This window comes from Microchirus variegatus (genome assembly GCF_963457635.1).
Source record: "Microchirus variegatus genome assembly, chromosome: 12".
Classification (NCBI taxonomy): domain Eukaryota; kingdom Metazoa; phylum Chordata; class Actinopteri; order Pleuronectiformes; family Soleidae; genus Microchirus; species Microchirus variegatus.
Genome location: NC_139813.1, coordinates 10,281,340 through 10,294,711, shown reverse-complemented (window position 1 = coordinate 10,294,711; position 13,372 = coordinate 10,281,340). Strand labels below are relative to the sequence as shown.

At 40.0% G+C, this 13,372-nt stretch overlaps 1 protein-coding gene across 1 annotated transcript in view; it reads right to left on the bottom strand.

Moving 5' to 3' along the window:
• Positions 1-13,372, bottom strand: part of ches1 (checkpoint suppressor 1) — a 77,163-nt gene that overhangs the window by 19,711 nt on the left and 44,080 nt on the right. Inside the window, exon 3 of the mRNA XM_083898451.1 lies at positions 8,693-8,844. Coding sequence (XP_083754577.1) covers positions 8,693-8,844 — 152 coding nt within the window. The remainder of the gene's footprint in view (positions 1-8,692; positions 8,845-13,372) is intronic.

The following is a 13,372-nucleotide window of genomic DNA, read 5'->3' as shown; positions in this document are numbered from 1 at the left end:
CACACACACCTCACTTCACCCCCCGCCTCCCCTTCCTCCACATCCCCCCAATTTGTTCCACTTCCCCATACCTCATTGTTCAAAATGACACTTTTACATTTTATGGTGAACCAATTATTCTGTCTTACACAGTCCGCTGGCTCTGCAAGCCAGCCTGCCCGGATCAACTGGGGAGCGGGGTGGAGGGGAGGCGGTGGTCTTGGGGAAATTCACAGAGACAGGGGGGATGAGAGAGAGAAAGAGAGAGAGAGAGAGAGCAGAAGAAAAAGAAAAAAGACGACTAATGGTTGTTACGGAAATTTTGTATTGATATCGTATAAATGTAAAAGTATGAACTGTAGTGACCTAAGATCAAGGGACCATTTGCTATTTTGTTTTACACACAGGGGTTTGAGTCGTAAACACCCTATCTTCCTCTTTCCCAATGGGGGGTCTACCTGATTCCCTCTCTTCCCGTGGGAGGGAGGAAACCTTTTGTTCTGCTCTGTCTGTGTGGGGGGGGTCACACCCACCACACAGGTTAACTAGAGAGGTTTTCCATTGATTCAGCAGTCTTCGCGGGGTGACTTAATCTGCAAGTTGCTTCGTGATTGCTCTTTCTGTACAGAAATAAACTCTTGTTTGATTCCTGAGCTGGCTCCAACATCCATCTTTTACCAAATTATCCTGACATTTTGGCGCTCCAACGTGGGACCCCGATACCTGTCCCTCTCTTCACAACGGTGGACCTGAAGACCTTGCAAGGCGGAGAAAAGAAACATTTCTCCAGAAAAGACCTCCACCTCGGGGCTCTTAAAGCTCCGTTTGGTCAGGGAGGCCAGGTCCCCTGAAGAGTGGGACAGTGACGGTGACCAACCAGAGAGGGGTGACGGACCAGCCAGGGAGTCAAACAATCAAAAAGGTAAGACACGTGTCGTGTATGTATTGTGAGGAGCCAAATCGTTTGGAAATTTAATTTTGGATTGGGTGAAACAGATACTGGTTCATTTGGCTTCGAGATCAAACATAGTGAGGGCCAGATCATTGGAGAATTAGTCTTAGGGGGGTTTGAAAAAAAACCCTCGTCTGGTACCAAGATTTAGAAATATCTCATGAGGACCAAATCATTGGAAACTTAATTTCAGGGGGGTTTGAAAAAAAACCCTTGTTTGGCACCAAGATTGAATATATACGTGAAGAGCCAAATCATTGGAAACTTAATTTGTGGGGGTTGAAAAAAACTCTCGTTTGGCTTCAAGAACGGGTGGTCTGTTATTTGGAAGGACAGCATAGTCAAACTAATCCCGAAGTCTCGACTGCGTCAAAATAAAAAGAGAAGGAAAGAGTCAGGGACTCTATACAATGGATGAGGTTAAGAAGATAGAAGAAGAAGATAAAACTTTGTGGTAACGAGAATAAAACTTTGTGGTGACTTATTCAGTGTCTTAAATATCCTCTGTGGATATTACAAGGGTGCGTTGCTCGGAACGAATGTGTCGTACAAACCACCTGGCTGAAAAGATTATCCAAAGTTAGTGTATGTTTGATAAAGATCCAAATGTGTGTATGAAAAATCAGGATGTGTGAAACAGTTTGAGTATGTGTGAAACAGGTTGAGTGTGTGAGAATAAGAAAAAACAAAGTTAAGAAAAAGAAGTTGAAAACCGAAGAAGATAGCCCATTGTAAGTGATATCACGCCCATTCGATGAATGGTAGGTAAAACCGGTAAAATAAAAAAAGCAGGTTAAAAAAAAATTAAATAAAAATAAAAAAGTATAAAAATGGGAAACTGTAACAGTTACAAATGTTGTGAACCTGACGAGGTTCAATTTAAAGGAGATGTGAAACGGATGAGCCAGAAAGCGTTAGACAATGTGAAATATGTGAAAAAAAGTGGGAAAAGAAGTATGGTTTTAGAGGAAAACTACTGGTAGAAGAATGCAAAGAATTGGTAGAAAAGATTGAGGCTAAGTCTAAGGGAATTGAGAAAAGACAGGAAGAAGAGATGCAGGATGTTATAAATTTAATTCTGTTTTTAACTCCAACTGAGATAGACAGGAGAATGACGCCTCTGGGTCTCCATCCCCCGTGCATCAGCACTCAACAACCACCACCTCCAGCTCAGGCCTCTGCTCCAATTCCTCCCCCTCCTTCTCACTCTGCACCTCCTCTCTCTGTTCCTGCACATACCGGAAGTGTCACAGGAAGTCCGAAAGCGACAAGGTCAGATAAGGGGTATGAAAAGTTGAAAAGTATGCTAATGCATTTTCTGATGTGTATTTCTGAGACAACATCAATCGTGGAGGCAGGAGAGGAGGAGGAAGAGGAGGAGGACGAGGAGGATGGAGAATTGATGGAGATGAGAGCTGCTACAATTGTGGCAAATTTGGACATTGGGCTCCACAATGTAAGGCTCAAAAAGGCAGAGGTCAAGGAGGCTGGAGGGGGGGAAGGAGAAAGGAAACCCAGATGAGTTGAGGATTCATCAGAATGACTTGACAATAAACAGGTTATGCACCTACACACACACGTACACACCAGAACCTAGAAGATGAGGAAGTTTTTTAGTGTTTTATTGTGCATGGTAATCATGTGCTTTTGGAGGTTTTTGGATGTTGAATAGACTGTTATAAAATGATGAAGTTGTTTGAGAAGCAAGGAAGAGTAAGTTGATTGGGACATACTGTGGAAAGTAGTGAATGTGAAAAGAATAAGTTAAAGTTGAAGTTGAGATATGATTAAAATGTTGAATAAAATACATACAAATAAAAAAAAGTAAAAACAACAGTAACAATAAATTAACACATTAATTAATTAAATAAATAAATAATAGGAACTGTGTATTTAGTTATAAGAACTATATATTTCTTGTTACTATGGAGGTGATGATGTGTGGCTGGGGCTGAGTTAGCTCAGCTTAATTTGTTCCTGTGTTTTATATGATGCATGAGATGGTTAATGAGAGGAAGATTGTCTAGGATGAAGTGTCCCTGATCAAGACACTAAGTCCTTAACGGCTCTTGATAAGTGTGGTCTATGTAGAGTACGTGTAAATTTAAGGAAAACAACAAATGGTCAAATTGTGGCTGAAGAATCACATGTGCTTCAAAGTCTTTTTCTGAGGTTGCGTTTGCATTTTTAGTTATATTTATTCTGTCGTACAGTTACATCTGGCCCTATGAGGGCAACCAGTATGCTGATGTGGCCTATAGTGGAAATAAGTTTGACACCGCTGATGTAGAGCATGAATGTGAATGAATGGGAGAATTCAAGCTGTGCAAGAGTGCATTGAAAGGCCCAGTGGACAAATGGAAATAGTTTTTAAGTTGAAGGTGTGACAAGATTTTGTTTGATTTGCAAATGGCTTTGTCTCATTGTAGACAAGAGATGTGTGTTGGTGGATGTTGTTGATGTGATGTGAAAATGACTTGTGGTAACCAACTAACATCTGAAATATACAATACAGTCACTATAAGGTTAAAATAATAATTAATTAAGAATAAAAAATGTATAATAATTAAAGTAATCTACAATTAGGCTAGGAGATAATAAAGGTCATGAGGAACGACATAGGACGCTATGTTGTTTCTAATGAATCGCCAAGAGAGGAGAAATCGGGGAAGCTCTTTTTCTTCTCAAAGCCTTGGGTGAACTCATATTGACCAAATAAATATCTTTTGATAATTTTGGATATTATAAAGAACAATTAGATACATTTGATATAGGTATAGTGGATGACTACCTGATTCAATCCGTGAATCCACTAACAGATCTGACTGACTCATAGGAAACTGACTCTGCAGAAATAACTTTGAGTGTATGTGTCTCTGTAGATAATGTGAGGAGTGTATTGGAGAGTTTGAAGGTTGTCTGAAGTATGTTGATATTTAAACTTAGTACAAGGTCAAATGTGCTAGTTTGGAAATGGTTTTCTGCTTCAAGGTGGTGACATATTGGTTTGATTGACTCTGATTAGGTTAAAATCAAAGAAAAGATTAACGGTATTTCAATTGTTGGTGATGTAAGTTTTTGTAAATGTTATTTTAGTGATGTATAAGATGTAAGTGGCAATTGGGAAATCAATGTGCAGTGAGAATAGTTGTTTTTGTTGTGATTTGGAGCAGTGTACTTTTCACTGGCTTAGTGAGAAATGAAACTTGAAGACTCTCTGTGAAGTAGGAGTGGTTATCCATATGTTACTCTATTATCATGTTTCTCTGACATTTGCTCACTCCCCCTGAGTGGTGTGAAACTTCACACTCTCAAAAAAAAAACTTTGAAAAGGAGAAAGAACAAGATTTAAAGCCACTGTAAGTAAGCTACACATACAATTCAAATGTGGAGATTTACTAATAAGATTTGGATATAGAAATTTAAACATTTTTAGCAGATTAACTAATGCCTGGTTTGAACAAAATTAGGTATTTAATTTAAACGTTTGAAGAAATAAATCTTAAGATTTTTTTTTGGGGTCTTTAAGGAACATGCTGACTTCATGAAGGACATCATAAAGATTACAAAGCACAGGATAAAAGTAAAGGTAAAAATAACGAAAGTAAGGAGACTTAGAATTAGTAATAATGTGCACAGAGTAAATCTGTGCAAGGGGGGAGAACAATAATGGAAATACATATTGAAATAATATAATTCAAATTTAAAATTTTTGGAAAAATGAAATAAATGTAATGGAAGATGCAATAATATAATACATTTGTAATCTTTGTTGGTAGTTTAATACTCCACTGAGAATTCCATTACCAGATCGAGAGTTGAAATATTTTAGTTATGAATCGTGTAGTCATTAGGAAAAATAAAGTAATAACTGATAGTCTGTCATTGGATTGTAATAGCACCATTGGATAACCTAGAGAGAGAGAGAGAGCAGTTGGTAAAACAAATTGAGAAAGATGTTTTTGGAATTTGAAAAGAGTGGAAGTTTAAACTCCTAGCCAGGGAATTAGGTATATTGAATGTTGGAAATTGAGGTGTGAATATAGAAGTGAGTGGTTGGTTGTCATTACCGTTGATAATTTTAAAGTTAAGGTTTGGTTGATACAATTAATGCAACAGTGATTTAATAACAAAATTAAATGAAAAGTGTACTACAAAACACTAAAGTGATTATGTTTGGATAACTGCATGTTTAAATCACAGTACTAACACTGCATGGAATGCTAACAGGTGAACTTATGCTAACACAGCTGCAGAAAGGACTCACTGTTTTAAAGATTGCAATGTACTGAATATTAAATAACCCACATTAGATGACTGCCCTTCATAGGCTAGTCCATAGGTTTGCTTTACTTTCAGAAAAGATGGTGGAAGCTCAGCTTGAGACAAGGAAGTTGAGTGGCTGAGGCTGCTGTGAACCAGTGTACCCAAGGGGGGTGCAAAGGAAGTGGAAGAGCCAATGAGAGGAGGAGCTTGAACTGTGATGATAACAACATCATCAGCAGTTTAGTCTGAAGGAGGATGGCATTGTGTCAACTGAGCAAGTACAAGGAAGTGTACGACAAGATCAAGAGCAGAATTTGGTCTGAAAGTGATGCAAAAATATAGGGAAAACGTTGACTGTATGAAAGCAACAGCTCATACAGCAGAAAATGGACTGTGGGCCCTGAACGTCAGTAACAGGAAAACTGATTCAACATAGTCTGGACATTTCAGGAGACAACACGACTGAAGTTTTAACATTCAAATTTACCGGATGACATGTGTGAATGTTTGTAATTTTGTGTTTATGTTCAAAGGGATTGTTAGATTAAGAAAGGATGTTTTATGTTTTGTTTTGACGGAAACAATGTTTGATTTTTAAATGATGCTTATTTTGTGTATGATTACTGTTTCTTGTAACATGGAGTACCTGTGTGTGGTTGCCGGGGCAGCGGAACCGTGAGAGAGTTTCCCTTTCTGAAAGGATAATGGATAAATAGAATGTTTTGAACTGCTCGAAAGGGTTTTCGCTCTCACACTCTACAAAATTTATGTTATAATTATGCTTAAAATCAGCATAAACAGGAGGGATATGTTACGGAAATTTTGTATTGATATCGTATAAATGTAAAAGTATGAACTGTAGTGACCTAAGATCAAGGGACCATTTGCTATTTTGTTTTACACACAGGGGTTTGAGTCGTAAACACCCTATCTTCCTCTTTCCCAATGGGGGGTCTACCTGATTCCCTCTCTTCCCGTGGGAGGGAGGAAACCTTTTGTTCTGCTCTGTCTGTGTGGGGGGGGTCACACCCACCACACAGGTTAACTAGAGAGGTTTTCCATTGATTCAGCAGTCTTCGCGGGGTGACTTAATCTGCAAGTTGCTTCGTGATTGCTCTTTCTGTACAGAAATAAACTCTTGTTTGATTCCTGAGCTGGCTCCAACATCCATCTTTTACCAAATTATCCTGACAATGGTACCTCTCACTAACAGATCCACAGGGATGTGCAAAAGAGTCGGAAACCAAGAAGTTAGAAAAGGAAGAGGCACGTGGGTAGAGGAGAGGTCAGCGGAGGGTGTGTGTGTGTGAGGTTAATGCTGCTGCTGTGCACATGCCTGTGTGTGTGTGAGCACGCGAGGGGCTGGAGAATGGGGTGAACGTAGACAAAAGAGGATGTAATTGAATGATAAAGTGGTGGAGGGAGAGTGAAAAGAGTGGGGAGAGAGTGGGGATAAATCACAGCGGGGGTAAATAAAGAAGACGGAGTAGTGGGTTTCACCACGAGTTGTAATGTACGCCTGAGGACGAGCTGCATGGGGAGGGTGGGTGAGATATTAAAAGAGGAGACAAGACAGCGAGCGGAACGGAGGAGTGTTAGGAGCTGCAGGAGAGGCAAAACAAGGGGGGGGTGGACAAGATGAGTGGAGGGGGGGGGGGGAGAAGGTGAGGGAGTGAACATGTGGAGAGAAAGAGGGGAAAAAATAGAGGCAACCAGTGCTTTACATGTGATGTGCCTGAGGGGGAGGGAGATCGGAGGAAAGACAGGAGTGTTGTTGCAAAGAGGGAGAAAAAAAAGAAGAAGAAGAAGGTTTGAAGAAAGGATGAGGCGGGTCAGCTTTATAATGCTCGAGGCAGGTGGGTGGAGAGGTGGAGGTGGAGGAGAGCACGTGTCATGTGCCTCAAACAAATACTTTTATCATCGATTGATGTGTTGAGGATTAAAAGCTGTGGCGTGTAACTTTTTTCTGAGGACTTTTGTTGTTGTTGATGTTATTATTCTGCCTCTGTTTGCTCTATGTAAACAGGAAGAAAGTTAATTTTACTTTAAAGCGGACCTAGACAGGAAGTTCCAATTAACGCTGTTTTTTAGTGTGTATCTGCGTCCTTACCTTGTTTAAGAAGCCCTGAAGGTTCTAAACAAACAGTTCAGCCACTGCTGAGAACGCTGTGTTTTATTGTAATCTCGGGCTCAGCGAGATCTCTGAAAAAACCTGGTCCGTTTATGTAAACACCGGTTCTCCTGAACAGCAGATCGTCCTGCTCCGGGCACTAGTCCGGGCACATCTGGTTGCGTACATTGAACCGCAGAAGCAGAATAACGTCCGTTGTGGAGGTGTTTCACGAGTGACAGTGTCTTCTGACTCTGGGTCTGACTCTGGTCAAAGTCATAAAAGGGACTGCGTCGGGGAGTCGTGAAGAAGCTATGTTTAAACATTGTTAAAACAATGTTTTGATAATGAGTAGCAGTGCATCCACTGTTCCAGATGGGGGAGCTGCGCTTCTGAGAGTGGGTGTACTTCCGGGTATTGGCCAGTGTGAGAGAGTTGAGTCTCAAATCTCGCGCCTGGGAAACACCGTCAGAAAAGAGGATTTCTATCGGCTCGTTTACAGCAACTAGGAGGTTTTTGACCATAAAAACAAGTTAATGTATGTAAGTAGACCTCCATAACTAACATATATGTGCAACATGACCACTCTATGTGAGCTTTAAGTGTAAAAGCGTAGGGGTGGGCAAAATGAGCTTAAAATATTTCATCATGATACAGCAAAATGTTTATGCAAAATGAGTCTAGAAATATCAAAAACAGACGTTTAAGTGACGGGCCGCATGGAAACGGCCTAAATCCTTATTCCTAATATACGCATACACTCACTTCACCCTGCCACCTGTTCAACAGGGGATGATTGTTTGAGAGAACTGATCATTTTAAGCATAATCACTGCTCCTAAATTGCCACATAATTTAAGCAACAAAAAAAAAAAGTCTTGCTCTCAGAGGTCAAACGTAATCGTGCCAGCAGTAGATTTAAAAGAAACCTAACCACCATCAAACACTGACGGTGCTGCTGCAGCAGTGAATGTGAAAGAGATGAGGTGGAAATTGTCACACTGAGTTAAATGCAAAAAGACATCTAAAGTAAAGTTGTCAGTAACAGAGTAGAGGAGGTGGTGGTCAAGGTGAAGTGACAGTCAAGAGATTGACAGGAGAATATTACAGCCTTCAGTGGGACATGTTGCATTGTCAGCTGCAACAGAGATGATGATACCGAGGAGACGCCTGGGTTCAGCCGACCCACTGAGAGACGTTACCTTAAAAAACCACTATAAGGCATAAACTGCTAAACTAATAAAAGTATGTGTATGTGTATATTGTGCCAAGAATAGGAGACCGGCGAGGAGCCACAGTAAATGAGTCCCTCCATGGACAAATAATCCCACCGATTGAGCATAAAAAAAGTTTATTTTTCAAAGTTAATCAGCTGATCGTTCTTACCTGTGATGAAATGTCTGAGGCAAGGTGGGTGGAGAGGTGGAGGGCGTGGCCAGGCCGGGCGAGTAGGGATGGTACGGCGTCTTCTTCAATGCCTGGATCAGATTGTGCCTATACTCCGGATCTATGGACCACAGGGAGCCTTTGCCTATGCTCTGGAGGAGAGAAAGGGAAGAAAGGGAGGAAAGTGAGGGAGGGAGGGAGGGAGGAAAAGGGGTTGGAGAGGGCAGAGCGAGACAGATGAGAGAGATGTTATTGGATGTGCTATCTGGCCCCCTCAAAGCACATCACAAACACAGCACACAACAGCACACACTGACCTGAGCCAACAAGTCCAAAAGCTCAAACACAGGCTCAAAGTACAGACCGTGTGCTGGATTCTTATTTACCAACTCTTCACACACACACACACACACACATTCTTGTACTTGCTGCATACTGAGGACTGGGTTGCTGACAAAGTGAGGACCAGCATTTCCACTTTATAAATCAACACAATTACAAATATCTACTTCATGAATGACATCTACAAAGAACTACTGGTTGCAATACCATAAAATGTATGCAGGTAGAGCCCCAGAGCAAATTTTTTTAAAATTTTTGGTCCAAAATTGTATAAAAACATCATACAATACTATGTCGACCAAAATGAAAAAATGTTTTGACAAAAAATGTTTGGTCAAAAAATTTGACAAACACGTCATACTTATACTATGTCTTCCAAAATTAAAAAAAAAAAATTGACCCAAAATTTTTGGTCCAAAATTTGACAAAAACATCATACTTATACTATGTCATCCAAAATTCAATTTTTTTTTTTTTTTACAAATTTAGTATAGCATGTTATAGCAATCTAAGGAAGTGATTTCAATGAAAACAAAGTGAGCACTGGCCAAAATGTCCTCACTCCGTAAAAATGACCTCACTTTGTTGGTTAAAAACCCTCACTGGTCCTCAGTATGCCACAAGTACAAGAACACACACACAGAGAGAGCGCCATACAGCAATCCCACTGAGATAAAGAGCTTGAGAAAAATGACATTCCGGGCATCTTCATCTTCTAACACTGATGGGTTTCTGCCTCATTCACCCTTCATACAAAACAAGCCCCCCACCACCTGAAAATAATAATAATAAACATAAACATCTACACAGTATACAAACATCCCAAGGAATATAACACTTGGAAAAATTTGAATTAATGCATCCCTCAATCCGCATCACTTCACTCAGTATCTTCCAATCCTCTGCTTTTCCTCAGGCTGAAAAAGAAAATCATCTTTTTTTGGATTAAGACACAGGGAAACTCTTTAACTTTTTTTTCCCTCCACTCCAGAGGTGCTGATGGTGTGTATTTTTAGATCAAAGCCACTTCCCGCTCACCTAATGAAGCTGTCGGCTCCCAAACTGAGTGAAACCAGCGTATATGGATTACAGAGAGGGGAGGGATCTCAGATGGGCCGCCGTGAAAAAAAGAAAAACACAAAAAACACACACACACACACACACACACACACACACACACACACACACACACACACACACACACACACACACACACACACACACACACACACACACACACACACACACACACACACACACACTCCCCGCCTCTGTCTCCCACAGCCTTCAATGCGCTTTCATCTGCCTTGTCATCGGAATGTGGTGAAACGCGGAGCTTGTTTACGGCGCAGGCGAGGAGAGAAAGGGGGTAAATATAAAATTAAAGCTGTCCTGCTTTTCGTGTTCGTCTCACTTTGTAGTAATCTGTGGTGTGTTACAGGTACAGGCTAGAAGGGTGGGGAGATGTCAGGACTGCAGGCTTCTGATTTCTCCAAATACTGCAGGGAATCCAGGGAGACATCAGACGTGCCAGTGATCTGCATTAATTGGAGACACAGTCGAAAAATCTGAGGAGCTTTTTGTGTTGAAGTGAATGAGAAAAGGAAACAATTATTGGGCCGATATTTGCCGATATTTTTCAGTTTATAAAGACCCTTTTCATGTATTTAATAATTAATAAGAGAGAGCGAAAGAGAGAGAGAGCATAGGTGCTGTTCAATAAATGAAATTATGCAACTTTTTGTATTATTAAACAGTTATATTTCACCAGATGGAGGTTAAAAAGAAAATTGGCTAAATACAACTGTAACCCATTTAGAGGTCGACCAATATTATTGGTCGACCTCTAAATGGGTTATCTCTAAAGCTAAAGGGTCAGGTCACAAAAATAATTTAAACAAATGTATTTCCTGCTTATTCTTTGACACTTCTGCATTAAAATGGTTTGTAAAAAAAAAACAAAAAAACCCACAGGACACCTTGGTTGACATCAAATTCAAGGGCATTTCAAGGAATTTCCAGGACCAATTCCCTCAAATTCAAGGGCTGATTGTGCTAACACAGCTTAAGATGGGGAGGGCAACTTGTATGGATTTGCAGCACGCGCTGCATCTGTGCATCAAGTGATTGACCTTGAGATCTTGGGAAAGTCTGTTTTCGTTGGTGAGACAGAGATCTTGGAATTTGCATTTCCCAGTTTGCTTAACGTTACTCGCTCATTGCTCTGCATGGAATCTCGCTGACCACAACACCGCTGCTAATTATGACTCGCCATTTGTTCTGCATCCACGTACATCAAGCAACGCAGGGGACATAAAACAGTAGGTGGCGTCGTAAAAAAAACAAGGGAGACAATTACCTGAATATCAACTTTTGTCTTGCACAAAATTCAAGCACTTTCAATAACCCATGCCTCGTTTGGGCCATTTTCAAAAACTTTCAAGGGCCTTGAGTATTTCAACAACCCGTGGGAACCCTAAAAAGAAGCAAAATCTCAAGAGCGAGTTTGTACCAAAAAGGGACTCCATGTAAAAGGAAGTAAAAACAAGTTATTTTAGTAAGTTGTTTTTCTTTACATGTTAATGATATTAAAGTCATTTATTTTGCCACCTCTTCAGGGTTCCTGGGCCAACTGTTTTCACACATCTAAAAACATACTTGTAAGCATGTGGGAAAGTTCAAGAGCTCATGACGAAGAGTGAAAAAAGAGTTTTAACAAGCATCTTAATCACATATACAGCAAGACGCAAGAGTAACAACACTTCACTTTAAAGTTTTTAGCACCACAGTTTCCCCCCCTTTTTTTTATATATTTAATCAGAGAATCACCGTAATCACACCTCTCCAGTGTGATTACCCCTCACCTCAGATGAGCCTGCAGATTTTTTATTCCTTAACCTAAAGTTCTTTTTGTTTCACCTCGCTCACGTTTCAGAAAACTGGGGATAATTCCTTAACCCAAGGTTTGCAGCGAGCTGTCCGACTTTCTCCTTCCCTCATGATGGAAAACGCATCATTCTGTGTCTCCACAGACATTATGAAGATGATACTGTGTTGCAGGAAGAAGTTAAGTATATTTTTATTTGAACAGAGACGACAAAAGACGATGGCCTGGTTAATGGACGCAATAAAAGAACCACTAAATAAATATAGGACTTTACAATCCATGGATGCTTTTTAAATAACAGCGTATCTGTGCCCAAACTTTGACTGGTTGTGTTAATATACACTCATCACCCACTTTATTAGGTACACCTAATTAAACTACACATTAAGTAACTCAGTACATTTAGTCACAAAGACATGGCCAAAACAAGCATCAGAATAGGGAGGAAATGTGATTTATGTGACTGTGTCATGATTGTTGGTGCCAGACACGTCTGAAAAAGAGAGAATGTACTTCATGTAGGCTCTTGAAGTAATACGCCAATATGATATAATTTGCCAAAGTCTTAGGGCACCACCAGCTTTGTTGTTTCACTGTCTGTCAAATTCTGCGATTAGCATTTCGAAAAGATGTGACTGAAAGCCGACCTTTTATATTAGCAAACTGTCAATGAGTTTAACTCATACAACATGTGTATGTAGTCGTCAAGCATGTCTTGAATAAAAGTAACTTTTTCACAGCAGATATTTGTTGATGTGAAATAGAAGGACAAACGGGATTACCTGGAACATTAAAGGTGCATTATGTAAAAAAATTGAAAAGCAACTGGCCATAAAATCCTCCTAATATGTCACAGAGACTCAGGAATAATGTTCATATAACAAACTGAACTCACCAACAACAACAGTACAGACAAAATATTTGCATTAAAAAAAATATTTTGCAGACTGCAAATCATGTTTATGTTTTGAAATCATGTTTTGGCATGTGGCGCCACCTACCGCCATCTACCAATCATTGCAGTCAGTAGAGTCTCAGCTGCCGAGCAACCACGGGTGTCAAGTTACGTCAGAAAACGAAACCTAAAAGACCTTGGTATTTTGAATTTGAATGTAGTAACTGTTTTCGACCACATTCTTACATATGGCACCTTTAATTAGGGTTGCTGCATTCATGTTTCCTGTATTTTCTGGATGTATTCCAATAAAATTATTACAATATAATTATATTGCATGGTTACAGCAAGTTGATGCTTTATAGTGACCAGATTATAGCATTGCTAAAACTGGCCTAGGACTTTTGCACAGTATTGTTTATATAAATATCGGTCCAATAATGGTCAAAATCAGTAGTGACCTGAAAAGTGATCCAAAAATCATTCGGATATCAGAAAAAGTACAGATCCAAACACCCTAAATATCACATAAATGCTTCACTAAGCACAGGCTGTG